The following is a 22,980-nucleotide window of genomic DNA, read 5'->3' on the forward strand; positions in this document are numbered from 1 at the left end:
ACCAAACCAAAATTTGAGTCTTGCTTGAATTTATTTAAGGGACAGGTTAAAAGTCTAAACACGCGATTTTGTAAATATTATCTGGCTGGAGAAACACATTGCAAAATCCCCCCCCCCCCCAATATATTTCATTAAAGTTTGAAATAAAGGTTAATATTAAATATCCAATATTTTTTATTGGAGGTAATAGAAACTAATCTAAATAAAAACACAAACCCAAAAGGAGGGGAGAAAAGAAAGGGAAGAGATAGAGAGAGAGAGAACTGACTCGTCATCTGCCATCCCCCCCCCCCCAAAAAAAAACATCCACTCCAAGATAAAACCCAACAATTCCACTTTCTAGAAACCACACTGGAAAATTTGAAGAAGTTTGGATTTTCATGGATGGCTGCATTTCATCTGTCCCTGGTGTTCACCCTTGGCTGACCTACGATAGAGCTCTGGGTCAGCGCTGCCTTGCAAGGGTGCAGGGAGCTAGTCAAACCAGAGCCTATGCAACCACTCGCTATCAATAAAGTTGTGACTTAAATTCTGCCCAAAACCGGAAGACAGAAGAATTACCAACGATAGAAGAATGGCAGATGAAAATGATGGACTACATGGAGCTGGCAGAAATGACCGGGAAAATCCGTGACCAGAGAGATGACGCGGTGGAGAAAAGAATGGGGAAAATTTAAATTGTATTTAAAAGAGCATTGTAAGATTGAAAATTAGATATATTTTGAGGATAAAATAGGCTGTATAGTATAGTAAAAGTTAGTTGTGAGTGATATAGGATGATAAGATAGGAAAAGAGATAGATTTATCGAATTAGATAAGGAATTAAATCAAGATAAGAGATAAGAGATATTATTGAATAAGTTGTGTTGGAAATTAGATTAGAATTATATAGATTTTGGAAGTTACGAAAAAGGCATCCGTAAGGGACGCAGAAGGAAGGAGGAGATAGGAGGAAGTCCCACCAAGATGTGAGGAAAAATCAGATAATTTTATATAGAAATGATAATTTTTAAATTTCTGTTGTATTTTTAGTTATTGTTATTGTAGGTGTTTTGTTGTTGTGTGTTTTATTTTTGTTACGTTGGAAAATTTAATAAATATTATCTTAAAAATAAATAAATAAATAAATTCTGCCCACAACCAAACCAAATATCTGAGTCATGTCTGAATGCGTTTCTAGGGGGTAGTTAAAAGGTCTGAACACCCAAAAGCCCCTGTATGCCTCTTTCCTAGCATGCACAAAAGGGGAAAAACCTACCTTTCTTTTCTTGCTCTGTTCCGCTCTTCTTCATACCTGAAACAAAGTGTTTAGAACTGTGAAAAAAACCACGGTTCACGACTGGCTTAAAACCCAACCATAGGAACAAATTCCCAATCAACGACAAATTGCAAATGAAAATATTGCCAAGGGGAAAAAAAAACCTGTTGGGGACGTATGAAGCCTGCGATCTGAGTTTGTCGCAATCGACGCTTTTCCCGTTCTGCTGCAATTCGGTTTGTGTGGAGCGCTGCGTTATCTGTCTCGCTGCCCGGTGTTTAATCTGACATAGTAAAGGTAAAGGGACCCCTCACTGTTGGGTCCAGTCGCGGACGACTCTGGGGTTGCGGCGCTCATCTCGCTTTATTGGTTGAGGGAGCCGGCGTACAGCTTCCGGGTCATGTGGCCAGCATGATTAAACCGCTTCTGGCAAACCAGAGCAGCGCATGGAAATGCCGTTTACCTTCCCGCCGGAGCGGTACCTATTTATCTACTTGCACTTTGACGTGCTTTCAAACTGCTAGGTGGGCAGGAGCAGGGACCAAGCAACAGGAGCTCACCCCGTCATTGCGGGGATTCAAACTGCCGACCTTCTGATCGGCAAGCCCTAGGCTCTGTGGTTTAACACAACTTAAATTATGGAGTACGGATATAAAATTTTACAGCACATTATGGTTTAGCACCAAGTAAACTGAAGAAGAAGAGAAGAGTTTGGATTGATACCCCGCTTTATCACTACCCGAAGGAGTCTCAAAGCGGCTAACATTCTCCTTTCCCTTCCTCCCCCACAACAAACACTCTGTGAGGTGAGTGGGGCTGAGAGACTTCAGAGAAGTGTGACTAGCCCAAGGTCACCCAGCAGCTGCATGTGGAGGAGCGGGGATGCGAACCTGGTTCACCAGATTACGAGTCTACTGCTCTTAACCACTACACCACACTGGCAAAAATGCATACCGGTAAATCTAAATCAAACGTGCTGGAAATGTAAAGAGAAAGAAGGTTTTTTTATCCTATGTGGTGATCCCGCAGTAAGGTTAAAGCTTACTGGGAAACGATATATAATGAATGGAAAAACATTTTCAAAATAACTTCGGCATCCACCCAGTCCGTGACAGCAGACGACATGGTGAAGATGCACAGAGTGCTCCTTAGGCCCCAATCCGCCTCACCTTGCCTCATAGGCAGGCCGAAAGTTCCTGCAGAAATCTCCTGCAGCCAATTGGAAGCCGCGGAAGCCCCGTCGGACGTTCGGCTTCCAAAAATAGTTTGCAAACCAGAACAGTCACTTCCGGGTTTGCGGCGTCCGGGAGCCAAAACGTTTGAGAGCTAAGCTGTTTGAAAACCAAGGCACGACTGTATGGTGTTAAGGTTTGGTCTTATAAGTTACTGTAAGTTGTAAGTTAAGTCTGCCGCAACTGGATTTCTTATGGACGGTGCTAATCCTGAATGTATTTGATTTGTGACCGTTAATGCTCATTTGACTTCAGTAGCAGCAAAGCTCTGCTGGGTGAAATACAATTGCCTCTGGTCTATTTTTTTGTGTGTGAATCCTGCAACGTGTTTCAGTTTTAACTCTACGCTGGAGTGCTGCTTTGGATCAATAAGAGTAGAACTACATGTCACATACTCCAGTCCAGGCCCCTCTTACCACCCTTTATTGTATATGAATCACAGAATAGAAGGAAAGGCAGTGCAGGAAGACAACACTGTTTCAAGGTATCGCTCAGTACTTACTGTAGGATACAGTCCGGAATCTGGACATGTTCCATGGGGATGCTCTGTGATAGTTCCTCCAAGGTGTGAACGTACTGGATTTTATTGATGAATTTCACACTAGGAAAGAGTATTTCCGCATGTTAGGCACAGCTTCTCCCACCGCCACACATTTTTCTTTTTCTAAAATCTAGCTTAGTGTGTGTCAGGGACCACGCTGAGGAGGGCTGCACTGAGGAGGAACGGTGGGAGCCACCCTCTCCCCCTGATCCGGATCCTGAATCTTCCCCGGAGCAGGAGGACAGTATAGATTTGGAACAGTGGTTTGCAGAGGGGCATAGTTCAGAAGGCAGAAGCTGGGGAATACTGGGTGGGGAACAGCTAGAAGAAACACTGGGAGAGAGAGAGAGGGTTAACAGATTCACAGTCTCTGGATAGCATTCATCCCCCTTCTCCAAAGTCACGGAGAGCTCAGAAAGTGGCAGATCAGAAAGCACAGAGGGTATAAGCTCAGATTACAAGACGTAGGAGTGACGTAGATTAATAGGGGTGTCAAGGGGTGGAATCCTTAATTGGGAGCACCGCCATTTCTAGGAGATGTGTTCTTTGTTCTTGCACTGCGATTATTAAAGATTCTAACTGGTAAAACGTTCTTTCGTTTGATCTTTTGTTTACTGCCACGGGGGCGGAAGCCGATTCCCCGAAGCCTGACAGTGTGGCCTTCGCAGGGTGTTGCAATTAACTCTGGACCCCCTTGAAAGTTAACCACTTGGGGGGTGGCAGTGTTAAACTGCTTTCATGGAGAGTGAAATTCAGAACGGGGGTCATTTGCAGGGAGAAGAAAAAGGCCTGTTTTTTGAGGATCAGCTAAAAGTTTTGCAGCTTTTTTGCAAAGGGGGAAAAGCAAAGAGGAAAAGCCCCGTTTTTATGGGGTTCAACTAACATTTCTGCAGCTTCTAGAGGAAAGGGAGCCTTTTCTACAGTTTCCAGACAGATAATCTAATCAGCCAGTCCCATGTCGCTGGGGAAACAAACAACCTCCCTCTGCAGCACGTTCAACAATGGAGGCCTGGGCAAGGGGGCGGACAAAGGGAGCTGGGGACTCTTATTTCTCTCCCGATCTCTTGCTGATCAGCTGCTGAGCGGGGTCCTTTCAACACCCCCTTTTCTCTTTGTAAAATAAAAAGCACGATCCTCTTTTGGCCACTGGGCAATTCAGCTCCAGGGACTACCATTCGCTCCATAAGATGCACAGATATTTCCCCTTACTTTTTAGGAGGAAAAAAGTGCGTCTTATGGAGCGAAAAATATGGTGTCCCCCCCCCCCCAGAAGCCACTTGTTGACTCGAGTTTTTCATGCTGGGGCTTCTCTCAGCGGTCTTTGGAGCGTGAGGGGAGGGCTAAATTTAGTGAAAGATGTTTTTGGACTACAACTCCCATGGTGCTGGCTGGGGCTTGATGGGAGTTGTAGTCCAAAACACCCAGAATGGTGCCAGGCATGTTTAACCGGCTTCAAGGCAGCTATCCTCTCGGCTGCTCATACCTGATGAACGGCCTCGATATAGCCAGGACCGTTCGAATGAACCACGACGGGTGAACGATTATCAGTGCTTTCAGGTTCTTCCGCAACCTGTAAAAGAAATCAGAAGGCAGGGAGGTATAAGAACAGATCTGAGCAGTTGCCTTTGGTCGTGCATTAGTTCTGCGCCAGATACAAACCTTCAGACATAAACACAATACCAATTTAATTCTGGATGCTTTCCATTTTATTGTGTAAAAACTGTGGGAATGTTAAGGGATGTGGGGGAGGATATATTGTTTAAGATATCCTGTCCCAACCTGTGTTTACAAGTTCTATAATATCTGCAGAGTTAACATTCCCTTTTTAGCACACACACACAGCGGATAGCTTGCATAGACTCGCAAGAGTCATTAGAAATATTATCCTGGTGTCTTCCCCTTTTTAATCCCTCTTTTAATAAGACAAGTATAGAATGTTTACTCACAAGAAATCATCTGTTCACACAAAGGATCCCAGAGGCAGACTTAAAAGTTACTAAACAGTAGCCTATACATGTGGTGACTATCTCCTTATGGGAGAAAGCCCCCTTTTCTTCTCTTGGCCTAGATCCAAGGGTGCATCTTAGTAATGCTGCTGTTAAGATGGCAATGAGAGAGAGAAGACTGAAGAGACAAAATGTGGTTCTTCAAGGAGAGGCCGCACCCATCCCAAGTTACATACAAGGAAGTTTTGTCTCAGTCCAGCAAGGCAGGAAGTTCCGGCTGGAGGACTGAGACGACCTTTATGTCTACTCTAGCAATGTCTACTCTAGTTTGACTGCTCCTGTCCTTTCTACATCCCACAAAAACAAGAGTTTGCCAGATGTTGCTGGACTCCCAGCTCCCATCAGCCCCTGCCAGTATGATCAATGGTCAGGAATGATGGGACTTGGAGTCCAACATCATTGGCTACCATATGCTATATATATATATATATATATATATATATATATATATATATATATATATATATATATATGCGATTTCTCCTGCATATCTTTTGGAAGTAATATTTGAACCCTTTCAATAAGTTTTAAATCAGCGTTTCCCAAACCTGGTCACCAGCTGTTTTTGGACTACAAATCCCATCATCCCTGACCACTGGTCCTATTAGCTAGGGATGATGGGAGTTGTAGCCCCAAAACATCTGGAGGGCTGAGTTTGCCTATGCCTGTCCTAGACAAACACGAGCTATGCGTTCTCTCTGCCGTGAATCCCTTGTCTTGCTGGCTGTCCACTGTCGAAGCTAGCTAGGGATGATGTAGTCCCCAAAAAAGCTGGAAAACCAAGTTTGGAAAACCTTGTTTAAAAGAATGGTTGTGATTTCCCCTCCCCTCAATTTTACTGTTTTTCCTTTTTTTTAACCCTCAGATTTATTTATTAGACTTCAGCAAGGAGGGCATACATTGCAAAACACAGAAAAAAACACGGAAAAAACGAAAAATAAAAGAAAGTATTAATGAAACTTAAGCAAAAACATAAACCAGCTGGCAGAGCAATGGAAGGTGGCAGAGTGACGGTTTGTTTAAACAAACAGCATAAATGAATATCTAGCAATTCTGGCAGTGTTTAAATGAGAGGCTGAAAACCTGAAACCACTTTCCTTGCGAGAAATCCTACTGCCATCAGCAGGAATGGTTTCAAAGTTCTAGGGCAAGAAGTAAAATTGGGCCTGTGCACCCTAGGTCACTTCTTCTTCTTCTTCTTCTTCTTCTTCTTCTTCTTCTTCTTCTTATTATTATTATTATTATTATTATTATTATTATTATTATTATCATGCAGGCTGAGATCCTCCCTGCCCGCAGACTGTCTCGCCAGAGTGGTGCATGCTCTGGTTATCTCCCGCTTGGACTACTGCCCTGTGCTCTACGTGGGGCTGCCTTTGAAGGTGACCCAGAAACTGCAACTAATCCAGAATGAGGCAGCTACACTGGGAACTGGGAGCGGCCGCCGAGACCACATAACACCGGTCCTGAAATACCCAGGACATTTCCGAGCACAATTCAAAGTGTTGGTGCTGACCTTGAAAGTCCTAAATGGCCCAGTAGACCTGAAGGAGCGTCTCCACTCCCACCATTGAACCCGGACACTGAGGTCCAGCTCCGAGGGCCTTCTGGCGGTTCCCTCCCTGCGAGAAGCGAGGTTACAGGGAACCAGGCAGAGGGCCTTCTCGGTGGTGGCACCCGCCCTGTGGAACGCCCTCCCATCAGATGTCAAGGAGATAATCAACTATCTGGCTTTTAGAAGACATCTGAAAGCAGCCCTGTTTAGGGAAGTTTTAAATGTCTGATGTTTTATTGCATTTTTAATATTTTGTAGGAAGCCGCCCAGAGTGGCTGGGGAAATAAATCATGGGCATGGTAGAAATCAATCAATCAATATTATTATTATTATTATTATTATTATTATTATTATTATTATTATTATTATTATTATTATTACCACGCCCATCTGCCTGGGTTTCCACTCAGGACAGTAGAAGACTCTGGTAAAGAGTTTACATCTGCATGAGGGATTGGGAATCTTGAATCTCCATATATTACTAGAATTCAGTTGTTACAATGTATGTGTTTTTTTGTAAACCGCTTTGAAGGAAGTTTTTAATCTGTGACATTTTAATGTATCCTAATATCTGTTGGAAGCCGCCCAGAGTGGCTGGGGAAACCCAGCCAGATGGCTGGGGTACAAATAATAAATTGTTGTTGTTATTGTTGTTGTTACTATTATTAATCCTTTCCTCTCGCATCTTTTATGATAACCCAAACCCTTTACCTCTTCCATTACAGTATGTCCAGACAAAATAAAAAAAAAAATATTATTAGGTTTGTCTGGTTGTTGTTTTTTTACAGACTAGTGGTGTATAAATCTTATGAAATAAATAAATCGACACACACACAAACACACATATGTAAACGGTCATCTTCATCCACAGCAAAACATGGCCCATTGTCATGGGCCCAATCCACAAACCTCACCTTCTGTCTATCATTTGGTAGCATTTTTTCAACCAGCCGATCCCTGGCATTCTCCGGCGTGGTGTGGCACCGTTCATGTATACAATCATATAATCCTCTGCCACTAGCAACTCCAAGCTGCTTATCACATACCTGTTATAAAACCAGAAGCAGATAATTATTATTAATAATAATAATTTATACCCCGCCCATCTGGCTGGGTTTCCCCAGCCACTCTGGGCAGCTTCCAGAAAAATATTAAAATACGATTCATCTGGGAGCTGGGACTGAGCAACGGGAGCTCACACCGTCACGGGGATTCGAACCACCAACCTTCTGATCAGCAAGCCCTAGGCTCAGTGGCTCCCCCCCCCCAAACTGCATAGAAACTTAGTAATGTATGCCACTACTGTGGCAAGAATGTTACTCGCCCGAAAACAGAAAGAAGCAGAAGTCCCAGCAAAGGATGAATGGATACAAAATCTTACGGAATATGCAGAAATGGCGAAATTTACCGGAGAAAATAAGAAATCGAGATAGCAAACTTTTTATAAAAGAATGGAAATGGTTTACTGAATATTTGCAGATAAAATTGTAAACAGATGAAAACATTGGCAGGATTATGGTAATAATCACCTGCAGTTTTATAAGAGTGTATATTTAAAGTAGACGAACAAATGAGTAAATTAAGTTAATTTGGAGATGCAAAATTGATTTAAGGAACCGCCGAAAGAGGGGGAAGGAAGTCGAGTTTCGAAATGTTAAAAATGATTGTAAAATTAGTGGAATGTATAAATTTGAAAAGGATGAATAAATAATAATAATAATAATAATAATGATGATGATGATGATGATGATGATGATGTTGGGGTGCGGATTGGTGAAATCGCCAGCTGTAGCCAGGTGATGGCTTTTGCATAGCTCTAGAATCCTAGAGTTGGAAGAGACCACCAGGGCCATCCAGTCCAACCCCCTGCCAAGCAGGAAACACCATCAAAGCATTCCTGACGGACGGCTGTCAAGCCTCCGCTTAAAGACCTCCAAAGAAGGAGACTCCACCACACTCCTTGGTAGCAAATCCCACTGCCGAACAGATCTTACTGTCAGGAAGTTCTTCCTAATGTTTAGGTGGAATCTTCTTTCTTGCAGTTTGAATCCATTGCCCCGTGTCCGCTTCTCTGGAGCAGCAGAAAACAACCTTTCTCCCTCCTCTATATGACATCCTTTGATATATTTGAACATGGCTATCCTATCCCCCCTTACCCTTCTCTTCTCCAGGCTAAACATACCCAGATCCCTAAGCCGTTCCTCCTAAGGCATCGTTTCCAGGCCTTGGACCATTTTGGTTGCCCTCCTCTGGACACGTTCCAGCTTGTCCGTATCCTTCTTGAACTGTGGTGCCCAGAACTGGACACAGTATTCCAGCTGAGGTCTGACCAGAGCGGAATAGAATGTAATGAGGGCAATTTCCAAAATGCCCCCCCGGCACCGCCACCCTTCCAGATTTTAACACATCCATCTGGCCAAGCAAAGGAGGTGCGAGGGAAATTAATCCAAACGGAGCTGAAAAGCAAGTTTCCCCTCCTCCGTTCCAAGCAGAAGGCAAGAAAAAGTCACTCACAAGAAAAGGTTCTCCATGATGTAATGATAATCTGGCAAGCTGCTGTCCGGCAGGTAGCAGGCAGCGAAGACGATGATGGCGTTGAGTCCTTCGCCGTAATAACCTGAGAGAGAAACAGACAGGAAACGAAAAATTTTAAATTAATAATAATATATATTTTTTAGCCCCTCCGCTCCCCGGCCACGGCCGGGCTCAGGGCATCACCAATGGGTTGGGGAGCTGAGCTGGAGGTGGAATGGGCTGGCAACTGGAGTTTATTTTTCTTTGTCCTGAGCATTTATATACCGCTTTGTGGGTATGTACTGTATTTTTCGCTCCATAGGGCGCACCTATGTGGTCTTGGCAGCCACTCCCAGTTACCAGTCTAGCTGCCGCATTCTGGATTAGTTGTAGTTTCCGGGTCACCTTCAAAGGTAGCCCCACGTAGAGCGCATGGCAGTAGTCCAAACGGGAGATAACCAGAGCATGCACCACTCTGGCGAGACAGTCTGCGGGCAGGAAGGGTCTCATCCTGCGTACCAGATGGAGCTGGTAGACAGCCGACCAGGGCACAGAATTAACCTGCGCCTCCACTGACAGCTGTGAGTCCAAACTGACTCCCAGGCTGCGCACCTGGTCCTTCAGGGGCACAGTTACCCCATTCAGGACCAGGGAAGAAGAAGAAGAGTTTGGATTTGATATCCCGCTTTATCACTACCCGAAGGAGTCTCAAAGTGGCTAACATTCTCCTTTCCCTTCCTCCCCCACAACAAACACTCAGTGAGGTGAGTGGGGCTGAGAGACTTCAGAGAAGTGTGACTAGCCCAAGGTCACCCAGCAGCTGCATGTGGAGGAGCGGAGACGCGAACCCGGTTCACCAGATTACAAGTCCACCGCTCTTAACCACTACACCACACTGGTCCCCAACACCTGCCAGCCCCCTGTCCCCCAGAAACAGTACTTCTTCCCTGTCAGGGTTCAACCTCAATCTGTTAACCGCCATCCATCCATCAAATCAATATTGTCACATCTTAACTGACCCATCTTCACACCCAACTACACAAATCCTTCCTCCCCCCACCCCCAGACTCCTCACCTCCGTGTGTCACCACTTTCATGTATGGTTTGATCATCTGCAGGTCAATTCGATGTTCCTGCTCCCCAATGATGACCGTTCTCCACAGGCGGCCGTTTGTGGCACTGGCCCCTTCCACGGCTCCATCTCCAAATAAGTCCGCGCTGTCTCCAGGCATGTTTTTGGCTGTGGCCACAGGGGTGTCGTCTGAGGGGAGAATTCACAAAGACCATCCCTAGCAAGACTCGACTGTATGGAAAGTGTTTGGGAGACGAGTATTAAGAGACATATAAAAAATAAAATTGTCCAGTAGCACCTTAGAGACCAACGAAGTTCGTTCTTGGTATGAGCTTTCGTATGGGCTTTGAAGACCCTCAAACTCAGGACACAAGGGAGAAACATGCTAAGAGGAAGACACACTTGGTAAACCCACACCGGGATCGACTCCCTCCCAGAAACCTATGTCCCCACTGTGGAAGGACGTTCCACAGGGCAGGAGCCACCACCGAGAAGGCCCTCTGCCTGGTTCCCACATGTGCCTGCTTGACCGCTTCGATCATTGGAATTGGCATTTCCCCTTAATTTATAATGAACTTAAGAAGATGTTTAAATATACTTTTCCAAAAAAGCCTGAGGCCTTTTTGTTGGGTTTGATGGGAGAAGAAATAGCCAAGAAGGACAAAAAATTGTTCATGTATGCGACAACTGCAGCAAGAATACTGTTTGCCCAAAAGTGGAAGTTACAGGAATTACCAACGATTGATGAGTGGCAGATGAAGATGGTGGAATATGCTGAACTTGCAAAACTGACCGGCAGGGTCAGAAACCAGGATGACTCGAGGTTTCGAAGAGATTGGAGTAAATTTGTGGAGTACTTAAGATTGAACCGAGGAAGTTTAAAAACACTAGTAGGATTGGAATAAACCTTTGACATAGTTTAATATGGAAGCGGTAAAACTGCGCGATCAGGATGGACTAGAAAAGCTGCTGACAAGAGGGAGGGGAGTCGTAGCTCGGCAGAGAAATGGTTGATGTAATTTATGTTAGATGTTGAATTGGCTGTAATTTGATATATTTGGAAAATAATAAAAATTTATTTGAAAAAAAAAAGGAATTGGCATTTCCCCAAGGGCCACCGAATACCCGTTCTGCATCTTGTAAGAACTCAATAGCTTCGCTGAAATGTCGGAACTCCCTGCCTATTGATTCCAAATTAGGTGACTTCACTCTATTCTTTTCGGTACCTGCTGAAGACGCTCTTATTTAAGACCAGCCCCCCCCCCCAGGTCTTTAGAAAACTCGTAGGTTTGGTTTGCTTCGATCTATTTTACTGCGGTTTCAGCTTCCTGTATGTTTTAGATTTTTTTATGATCATTTCATTGCTTCAACTTTTTTTTTGGGTCAAGTACTCTGATGTTCTTCTGCTATTATATAAAATATAAATTTTGCAAAATAAAGGAAAAGAAAAACAACCTGTGGCCATCTCCACATCTTGTGGTGAAATTCCACAACCCTAATATTCTCCCCACTTCTGCAGAGGGGAGAAAGCTCTGAAAGCCTGCAGGGACGATTGCCTTTTAAGTACAGAAATAACCAAATTTCTTCCCCATCACTACAGGTGCTTAGGACTATTGGTTGTTGTTCAGTCGTGTTCGACTCTTCATGACCCCATGGACCAGAGCATGCCAGGCACTCCTATCTTCCACTGCCTCCCGCACTTTGGTCAGACTCATGTTAGTAGCTTCTAGAACACTGTCCCACCATCTCGTCCTCTGTCGTCCCCTTCTCCTTGTGCCCTCCATCTTTCCCAACATCAGGGTCTTTTCCAGGGAGTATTCTCTTCCCATGAGGTGGCCAAAGTACTGGAGCCTCAACTTCAGGATCTGTCCTTCCAGTGAGCACTCAGGGCTGGTTTCCTTCAGAATGGAGAGGTTTGATCTTCTTGCAGTCCATGGGACTCTCAAGAGTCTCCTCCAGCACCATAATTCAAAAGCATCCATTCTTCGGCGATCAGCGTTCTTTATGGTCCAGCTCTCACTTCCATACATCACTACTGGGAAAACCATAGCTTTAACTATACGGACCTTTGACGGCAAAGTGGTGTCTCTGCTTTAGGACTATGTTGTTGTTTTTCAGTCATTCATTCGTGTCCGATTCTTCGTGACCCCATGGACCAGAGCACGCCAGGCACGCCTATCCTTCACTGCCTCTCGCAGTTTGGCCAAACTCATGTTAGTAGCTTCGAGAACACTGTCCAACCATCTCATCCTCTGTCGTCCCCTTCTCCTTGTGCCCTCCATCTTTCCCAACATCAGGGTCTTCTCCAGGGAGTCTTCTCTTCTCCTGAGGAGGCCAAAGTACTGGAGCCTCAACTTCAGGATCTGTCCTTCCAGTGAGCACTCAGGGCTGATTTCTTTAAGAATGGATAAGTTTGATCTTCTTGCAGTCCATGGGACTCTTAAGAGTCTCCTCCAGCACCAGAATTCAAAAGCATCCATTCTTCGGCGATCAGCTTTCTTTATGGTCCAGCTCTCACTTCCATACATCACTACTGGGAAAACCACAGCTTTAACTACACGGACCTTTGTCGGCAAAGTGGTGTCTCTGCTTTAGGACTATAGCGGGTACTAATAGGGTGGGGTGGGGTCTGTAGGTGATATTCCACCTATCTGCATGAGGGGAGGCAACTTTTTCAGCTCCTCCTTGTCCTCATCTATCATCTCAAAGCCATATGAAAATGCATAAAATATTGTGGAGGGTGTTGTTGTTTTTTAATTCCCCTTTACTTACCCTCCCATTCCAGTTCGTTCCCGTTCCCGAGGAACTCAAGGGAATCGGTCTCGTCGGGCGTTTCTATGTCATCGACATTGATGTCCAAGTCGTCCGGGGTGTCCAGGAAATCGTCTGACAGGAGAGAGCCTTCACTCTGGTCCAAGGAAATGTTGATTTCCGGGGCGACGAGCGTCTTCCGCTTGTGATGAGCCCCATTACTAAAATTTAACGTGTTCGGAGGAGCTGCGGATTTATATTTGGAAAAGGGGGGGGAGAGAGAGAGAGCCAGTTCATAAGTACGTAACTTGTACAGCGCAATCAACATTTTAACAGAGCTACCCATTGCAACCCCAAAGTCTCGTTCTTGGTCCACCACCTCCAATGCAGACCCCCGTGAGCATGAAATTCATTTTTCTTGCCCCTAAACTGCAATCGAAAATATAAAACATTATATTCTCTTTAAAAAAGGAAAAGAAAAAAGAAGGAAAAAATAATACCGAAGAAAGAAAGAAAATGAATAAAGTGACTTCTAACTAACCTGGTTATTATGTTTGTATACTTGTAATTTCCCCTTTGTATTTTCTTCTGTTTTTGTATTATTTGTATAGGAACAGGAATAGGAACAATTTATTATTGGCCAAGTTTTGCAGCTTTTTTTGCAAAGGGAAAAGACCTGTTTTTTTGAGGATCAACTAAAAGTTTTGCAGCTTTTTTTGCAAAGGGAAAAGCCCTGTTTTTTTGAGGATCAGCTAAAAGTTTTGCAGCTTTTTTTTGCAAAGGGGGACAAGCAAAGCTCCTTTTGCAAAGGGGGGAAAGCAAAGAGGAAAAGCCCCGTTTTTATGGGCTTCAACTCACATTTCTGCAGCTTCTAAAGGAAAGGGAGCCTTTTCTACAGTTTCCAGACAGATAATCTAATCAGCCAGTCCCATGTCGCTGGGGAAACAAACAACCTCCCTCTGCAGCACATTCAACAAAGGAGGGCGGGGCTGAATGGGAGCTGGGACTCTTATCTCTCTCCCGATCTCTTGCTGATCAGCTGCTGAGCGGGGTCCTTTCAACACCCCCTTTTCAATTTGTAAAATAAAAAACATGATCCTCTTTTGGCCCCTGGGCAATTCGGCTCCAGGGACCACCATTCGCTCCATAAGACGCACAGATATTCCCCCCTTACTTTTTAGGAGTGCGTCTTATGGAGCCAAAAATGCGGTATATCTCATTTGTTCCAACCTGTTGTGTTGAGAAGGCGAGAGAGCAGTAGGGCCCCACATGAACCCATACTTACAGAGGGCGTCTTCAACTGCGCTACCCAGTGACTGCATCCCTGCCTCTTCAGGGAGAGGTCTATAGGTTGGATGATGGGGGAAGGAGAGAGAGAGAGAGAGAGAAGTTTAAAAAGTATTTCCAAAGAGTGGAAGAAATTTAAAGAATATTTGAAACAACGTGAAAAGTTGGACATTTGAAGTTAAATCAGTGAACATAATAGGCGATAGCTATACAATGTTAGGTTAAAATAGTATATAAGAAGTTAAGATTGTGATTTTTATATTAGTTATTATGGTTATGAATAAGTTGAAGGAGATAAGATAAGATGTTAGTTGAGGATTAAGAATAATTGTTAATGAGTGTTAAAATAGTTACAAAGTTACTAAAGTAAATTCGAACTGAACGCAGAAGAGAGAACGTGAGGAAGTAAGATTTGAAACAAGGCTAAAATAATTATATTGGTGTGTTCCTGTTGGGTGAAATGTATGTATTTGTTTTATTTCATTGTTATTTTGTGGTGTGTTTGTATTTTATGTTGATTGTATGCTTTTTATTTGTTGTTTTGTGTGGAAATACCAATAAATTCTTTTGAAAAAATAAAATAAAAAGTATTTCCAGGTCAGCCTTATGCTTTCTTTCCTTTTTCAATTAACAAATGCTTGTGAAGGAATAGGAATATTATTATTATTATTATTATTATTATTATTATTGGCCAAGTACATTTTCCAACATACTTGGAATTTGTTTCGGCTACATTGCAATGTAAACATACAGACACTTGTTCCTCTCACAATACAAAGAAGCAAAGAAACCCCACCCATATTTTACCTCCCCTTCAGCTATACAACTACGAATTTAACAATTTAATGGCACAAGGGGGGGAAACTATTCTTGTGCCTGGCCGAATTTGTATATGAAGTCCTGTAGCGACGTCCGGATGGAAGTGAATCAAGCTGATGATGACCGGGATGTAAAGGATCTGCTACAATTCTCTCTGCTCTCTTCCTAACTCGGGTGAACACCAGATAACACACATATATTAACTTTCAGGTGGTGCCGGGCTCCAACTCCCTTTTCCGAAATTAATATTTTTATCTGCAAATTTCACGAAAAAAGAAGGGGTGTGTGGAGAGAATCAAAGACAATAAACAATTATATAATAATTAATAAGAACAAACCCACCCACCCCCATCATTGGCGCACCTTACAGCCATACTTCAAAAAGTAAAAATCTGGACACAAAGTTGTTGGACTTTTTTTTTTTGGCAAAATCTAAAAAGAAGAAGAAGTTTGTGAGCTATTTTTAATGAATTTTGCCAAAATCGACACTTTCTGACATGGGCTGCCATACGTACAGATTTCCCCGGACATTTCAGCAATTTTCGCCCGGACACTGTTTACAACAAGGGCAGAATGCCGGCTATGTCTTGGAAATCCCAGACGTATCTTAACGGATACAGTAAACACAAAACTGATGAGCTCCTATCATCCCTAACCATTGGTCATGCTGGCTTCAGGGGCTGATGAGAGTTGAGAATCCAACAACATTTGGAGCCTAATGGGTTAAAAAAAACCAACCCATACACACACATGGTAGAAAATGAACTCCTAACTCGAAATTGTTCAAGGTTTTATGCCCAAATAAACTTAATTCACATTTCATCCACTTGGCAATTATTGGGGGTAGGGGGGGGGATTCAGCGAAACTTTGTTAACCAAACTAGTTCACATTCTGAGCACTGGAGATTTTTAAAAGATGAAGCCAAAACGGTTCCAAATAGAGTTAAAGCCAAGGGTCAGCAATTTTTTCAGCAGGGGGCCAGTCCACTGTCCCTCAGACCCTGTGAGGGAGGGGCTGGACTATATTTTGAAGAAGAAGAAAAAATGAACGAATTCCTATGCCCCACAAATAACCCAGAGATGCATTTTAAATAAAAGCACGCATTCGACTCATGTAAAAACACCAGGCAGGCCCCACAAATAACCCAGAGGTGCATTTTAAATAAAACACACATTCTACTCATGTAAAAACACCAGGCAGGCCCCACAAATAACCCAGAGATGCATTTTAAATAAAAGCACACATTCTACTCATGTAAAAACACCAGGCAGGCCCCACAAATAACCCAGAGATTCATTTTAAATACAAGCACACATTCTACTCCTGTAAAAACACCAGGCAGGCCCCACAAATAACCCAGAGATGCATTTTAAATAAAAGCACACATTCTACTCCTGTAAAAACACCAGGCAGGCCCCACAAATAACCCAGAGATGCATTTTAAATAAAAGCACACATTCTACTCATGTAAAAACACGCTGATTCCCGGACCGTCCGCAGGCCGGATCGAGAAGGCGATTGGGCCGGATCTGGCCCCCGGGCCTTAGTTTGCCTACCCATGGTCAAAACCATAAAGCGCAGCACCTATCCTGCCCTTCTTCCGCCAGGCCTCAGCATAAAGCTGGCGGAAGCAAAATAAATGATGCAATTACTGTATGTGGATTACAGCATAATCCCACCCCCCCACCCCTTCCTAAACCAGCGGTCGTGTGTTACGAAATATGCTTGTTTTCAAAGGCACGATCATTTTTAAAGCAAAAAACAGCGATTTTTTCTTTTACCCCACCTCTGCGACAACACAGGGGGGAAGCACAGGTGACAACTCACAAGCAGGTTATGGAGAGGGGCAAATTTAGCAGCTCTGACCTCTACGCTTTTAGCATCCAAGCCGCAAGCATCAATACGTGCATCTGTATTGGCTCTGCACAGTATATGTAAAGGGAGATTAAGAGGCAGCCGAGGCTATAAATGGATGCCGAGGATGGAAAGAAAGGCTTCTTCTTTAACCTTACCTCCTAAGACGAGCGCAGCTCTTGAGTGCGATAAGTCCCAGTTTCAAGTCTCGAAAAGCTTCGCCGCTTCTCTCAGGCCTGAGCTCATGCCAATTCTTCCTCTCCTCCCCTCTCTCCTCCTCTGGACTTTCTTGAATCGACCCAGCCGGTCATGTGTCACCATTTCGGGCTGCGCTGATCATATGATGCTACTTCCCTCTCTGCTGCTGTTATGGTGCCTGCCTCCTTTAATCTTGCCGGGAGCGACTCACTGAGCATGCTCCCTGCATCCCAGCCTTCGTGAGCATCACTCGGGCTTGTTAATAGGTAGGGAGGCCGGCATCTCTCAAGCAGCCAAGGCAGACACTTAACCCTCTTTTTGGGGTGGGTGGGGGGAGAGAGGGATCTTTCCACATCTGTATGCCTCAGCTCGTTCTCGCGCTCCAGAGCCAGGAACATGTAATTCTGCACATCTCCTTTGCATGTCCTCTCCCCCAACCCACCCCGTTGTTAGAGACGTATTCATTTATCCCTGCTTTCGGCAAATGGCTCGGTTTGCCTCACCCGGGTTCCCTCTCTCGCCATACCGGCCACTTGGGACCCGTGCGCCCAGATGGATTAGTATCTGCTAAGCGCATGAGCGCATACGTTCGCAAAGGCGCTGACGCAATTAGACAAGCTCCTTTCTGTTTTTGCTCCTGCCTTTCCCCGGCATCAATCCGGCCGTTAAAAATGTCTGACCACATGGCTTATTATAGAATCATAGAATTTTGGAGCTGGGAGGGACCCCAAGGGTCATCCACTCCAACCCCCTTTAAGAAGGACCACATCTCCATGGTAAATCATCAGCTCTGCATTCAGGAGGTTCCTGGTTCAATCCCCGGCATTCCCAGATCAAGCTGGACGAGATTCCTTTTTTTAATTATTAAAAATTTATAAGATTTTCCAATTAAAAGCACAAATCATTACATGGTTAAACTTTTCATACTCCCCCCTCTCCCACTGAGGGGATCAAAATATCCAACCCCCTCCCCCTCACAGGAGTACATAAAATCATTCCAGTTTTAACCTTATACAATACTAAAATTATTGCTTACACCTGACCCCTTTCCTTCAGCTCTCTATATTGGACAAACAGGCCAAACCCTACGCCAAAGGATAAATGGACATAAATCTGATATCAGGAATCACAAGACAGAGAAACCACTAGGAGAACACTTCAATCTCCCAGGACATTCTATAAAACATCTCAAAGCAGCTGTATTGATACAAAGAAATTTCAGAAATAGACTGGAAAGAGAATTTGCTGAATTGCAACTAATCACCAAACTTAAAACCATGGAGAAACCTGGTCTGAACAAAGACATTGGATTCTTATCTCATTATACATGACAAAGCTATCTTTAGCCATCTCACCCCTTGCCTTTCCCTGCAAGACTAATTGCAGCCGTTTAGAGTCGTCAACAGGTTTTCCACACCTATCAGCTGATCACCCATTCCCACCACCCTTCTGAGTAATACCCCTCCCCACTCCCTCACTATATATAAGGGTCTGGTGACTTCTGTTTCAGTGTATCTGAAGAAGTGTGCATGCACACGAAAGCTCATACCAAGAACAAACTTAGTTGGTCTCTAAGGTGCTACTGGAAAGAATTTTTTATTTTATTTTGTTTTAAAGGTAAAGGTAAAGGGACCCCTGACCATTAGGTCCAGTCGCAGACGACTCTGGGGTTGAGGCTCTCATCTCGCTCTATAGGCCAAGGGAGCCGGCGGTCAGCTTCCAGGTCATGTGGCCAACAGGACTAAGCCGCTTCTGTCGAAACCAGAGCAGCGCAAGGAAACGCCCTTTACCTTCCCGCCGGAGCGGTACCTATTTATCTGCTTGCACTTTGACGTGCTTTCGAACTGCTAGGTGGGCAGGAGCTGGGACCGAGCAACGGGAGCTCACTCCATCGCGGGGATTCGAACCTCCAACCTTCTGATCGGCAAGCCCGAGAGGCTCAGGGGTTTAACCCACAGCGCCACCTGCGTCCCTGTGTACCACGTGTACCAGTGACTTAAAAAAGGGCATTTCTTAGCCCCTTCTGCAGCTGTGCCTTTCATAGACAGAGCACTAAGCTAATGATGGTGTTTAAAGGAAGACGGGAGATGGCATGGCTTGTTGGTTCCATCTGCTGCAGCGACTCTTGCCTTGGCAGCTGGCACTAGACAGGGAGACTACTGTTTTAGGAAGACAGAATCACTGTGGCCATCAATAGGATCTCAGTAAGAAGCATGCTCCATGCAAAATGATGTCTTTACTCCCCTGGGCCGTGTTAGATTACAGCTGTCGATGTCCATGCTCCCTCGCCGAACCCATTTCATTTTAGGACATTTCATGAACTTCCTGTATCTTCCCTTCGTCTGAGTTGTGCCCAGTGTGCGTGCATGCAATAATAATAATAATTTTTTGTACCCCGTCCATCTGGCTGGGTCTCCCCAGCCACTCTGGGCAGCTTCCATCAAATATTAAAATACATTTAAAATTTTGTTGTTGTTCAGTCGTTCAGTTGTGTCCGCCTCTTCGTGACCCCATGGACCAGAGCACGCCAGGCGCGCCTATCCTTCACTGCCTCTCGCAGTTTGGCCAAACTCATGTTAGTAGCTTCGAGGACACCGTCCAACCATCTCATCCTCTGCCGTCCCCTTCTCCTTGTGCCCTCCATCTTTCCCAACATCAGGGTCTTTTCTAGGGAGTCTTCTCTTCTCATGAGGACATTTAAAATATCACAGATTAAAAACTTCCCTAAACAGGGCTGCCTTCAGATGTCCTCTAAATGTCTGGTAGTTGTCTATCTCTTTGACATCTGAAGGGCGGGCGCCATCACCGAGAAGGCCCTCTGCCTGGTTCCCTGTAGCTTTGGTGAGGGACATTGGGAAACCCCTCTGGAAACGGGGCTGGGAAAATCCCGCGATTTTCATGTCCACCTGAGATCAGGAATGGAAATCATGTGAAACATGGGCCAACGAGGCTACAGAAACGATGGCGCTATTTTCTACGTCGTTTTCGACGTACGTACTAATATAATTTCCGTTAAACAGCGGGCAGCAAGATGAATGGCATAGTACTGTGGTGCCTTGAGTCTCAAACGTCTTGGTTCTCAAATGCCTTGGTTCCCAAACACTGAAAACCCGGAAGTAAGTGTTCCAGTTTTCAAACGTTTTTCGGAAGCCAAGGATCAGCAAACATTATCAGGTATCTTTCATATCTGTCCCTTTATTGTTTAAAATCATACAAATCATACAAATAAACACACACATCACATATATTCACATCTTCACACATAACTACTTACATACTTTTACATCAAACATAAATGCTTACATACATAACAACTATCCACACTTGTACTAACACCTTCTCAAACCTCCAATTATCCTCTCTGCATTTCGTCATATTATAATGACTTAACGTACAGCTATAATTTCCTTTTATTATTCATATTTTTCTTCTTTCACTTTCTATTTGCTTGTTCAAAGGTTCTATCTAAGTCTGCTGTTAGGATTCCATTTATACCACTATCTAATAAGTCAGTGTTTTTCAACCACTGTTCCGCGGCACACTGGTGTGCCGCGAGATGTTGCCTGGTGTGCCGTGGGAAAAATTGAAAAATTACTTTATATATAGTCAATATAGGCACAGAGTTAAATTTTTTAACATTTTCTAATGGTGGTGTGCCTCGTGATTTTTTTCATGAAACAAGTGTGCCTTTGCCCAAAAAAGGTTGAAAAACACTGTAATAAGTATTCCTTAAATATCCTCCATTCTTTCCATACTTCCTGCATCATCTGTCTTCTTATTTTACCCGTTGTTTTGGCTAATTGCAAATATTCTAACATTAAGTTTTGCCAGCCTGCTATTGTTGGCACAGCCTTATTTTTCCAGTTTCTAGCCACTAGCATTCTTGCTGCTGTTGTGCCATACATACATAATACTCTTTTTGTTTTTTCAATTTCTTCTGGCAAAATACTTAATGGGAACATTTCTGGTCTTTTTATAAATGTACATTTTATCAATTTTTTGAGCTCTTCATATATATCATTCCAATAAGTGCTTATAACAGGACATGTCCACCACATATGCTTATATGACCCAATTTCACTATTGCACCTCCAGCACAAAGTATCAGGTATCTTGACAGGCAAGCCGCGCTCTCATATTTCTGTTGTAGACCCACCTCGCTCTGTGACCCTTGTGTGATAATTTTTGGGTGGTCTTAGGTTAAGGGCTTGGGGAATTTCTAAAGCCTTTAAAAGTTCTGATGCACTTTTGTTCTGGGTTGTCACCTCCTTGCAAAGCGCAGAGGAACTCTGTCGCGAGAGAAAAATAAATATCTGCTTTGTTTTCACCGGATCCTGCCCCCATCCACCCGTTCTCTGACCGATCACAGACTTAGGGGACATCCAAGGGCGTACCCAGGATCAAAACTGGGGGGGGGGGCAAGCCATGGTCGTTCAGCTTCAAAAACAAAAACAGCTTCAAAAAACAAAAACAGCTTCAAAAAACAGGAAAACTCCCCCCCCCCAAACAGAAAGCCCCAAATGGCTGAAAAACTCAGTTTTCCAGGATCCTCAGTCCTCGCAAAGGAACTACTCACCATGCAAGGGAACTCAGTTTGCCAAGCTCCCTTGCAACGATGAATCCCGGCAACGATGAATTCGCCCCCTGACACTGCCCAAGTCTCAGCCTGCATCCCCATTTGACCAAGCAGGGTGCAGGCTAGGATCCGGTCTCTGATAGGAACGCCAGCTCTTTGTCGGCATGAGGGAGGGGGAAACAGCCAGCGCAACACACACACACACACAGTGGCCAACTGTGCCTCGGCAAGAGGGCAAGAGCTCAATAGTTACTGAGATTTTGGGAGGGGGAGAAAACCAGTCTTGAGCTTTTTTTTTCCTTTTAGGCTGCCGATAACCATTTATTTTATTTTTTTGCTTCTGGGGGGGGGGGCAGCTGCCACCCTGCCCCGCCCATGGGGACATCCCTCGAGGGGGGATTTGGGCTGCAAAAGCCAACCCCCCAAATTTTGAGTATAACAACGGCTACTTTTGCATGTTTTTGCACGGGGAAGGCTTGAGCTGCTTAAAGCGTCTTAAATGAATTAAAAATAACAAACAGCTGCAGGAACCAACCTGGGGAAGTCTTCATCCTGCCATTCTTCTTTCACATCCACGTTTTCCATACGTAGGGTGGCCTCAGTAGTCCCCATGCTGCTTTGGATAAAGGATTCGGAAGCACAGCAAAGCTAACTTGCTGTTGAGCTCAGTCTGCAAAAGAAGATGCAAATATTTTATTATATTTTTGGGGGGCGGGGGAAAACAATAGAGAGGGGAACCATTTACTTTAGCCTGCGGATGCATTCCTTCACAGGCAACGTTTGGAATCGTAAGTTTATCATTTATTAGATTTGTATACCGTTTTCCCTTTCCTATATGCTCAAAGCGACACACAACAGAACAACAAAGAATGCAAGTCAATACATATTTTTAAAAACCTAATATTGTGGTGGTGAACTTTGCTCAGTATCCTGCATTGCAGCCACACAAATCTCAGAGGTTTCCTGGAGAGATGCTGTCAGTCGGTGCAGGCAATACTGAACTAGATAGACCTAAGGTTGGATTCGGTATAAGGCAGGCAAAAGTGTGGGGGACCCCCTGGTCCTGAATGGGGTAACCGTGCACCTGAAGGACCTGGTGCGCAGCCTGGGAGTAATTTTGGACTCACAGCTCTCCATGGAGGCGCAGGTCAATTCTGTGTCCAGGGCGGCTGTCTCCCAGCTCCATCTGGTGCGCAGGATGAGACCCTCCCTGCCCGCAGACTGTCGGGCCAGAGTGGTGCATGCTCTGGTTATCTCCCGCTTGGACTACTGCCATGCGCTCTACGTGGGGTTGCCTTTGAAGGTGACCCGGAAAC

At 44.4% G+C, this 22,980-nt stretch overlaps 1 protein-coding gene across 1 annotated transcript; it reads right to left on the minus strand.

The window, feature by feature from the left end:
* Positions 1-1,254: 1,254 nt before the first annotated feature.
* On the minus strand, positions 1,255-22,292 carry ATCAY (ATCAY kinesin light chain interacting caytaxin). The gene is made up of 9 exons (XM_033136567.1): positions 22,200-22,292; positions 14,215-14,273; positions 12,951-13,175; positions 10,182-10,367; positions 9,107-9,209; positions 7,507-7,638; positions 4,515-4,601; positions 2,993-3,091; positions 1,255-1,294 (listed from the first exon to the last, which is right to left on the minus strand). The coding sequence occupies exons 1-9, from the start codon at positions 22,274-22,276 to the stop codon at positions 1,255-1,257; spliced, it is 1,008 nt and encodes a 335-aa protein (XP_032992458.1). The 5' UTR covers positions 22,277-22,292.
* Between the last annotated feature and the right edge of the window lie 688 nt (positions 22,293-22,980).

This window comes from Lacerta agilis, chromosome 18 (genome assembly GCF_009819535.1).
Source record: "Lacerta agilis isolate rLacAgi1 chromosome 18, rLacAgi1.pri, whole genome shotgun sequence".
Lineage (NCBI taxonomy): Eukaryota > Metazoa > Chordata > Lepidosauria > Squamata > Lacertidae > Lacerta > Lacerta agilis.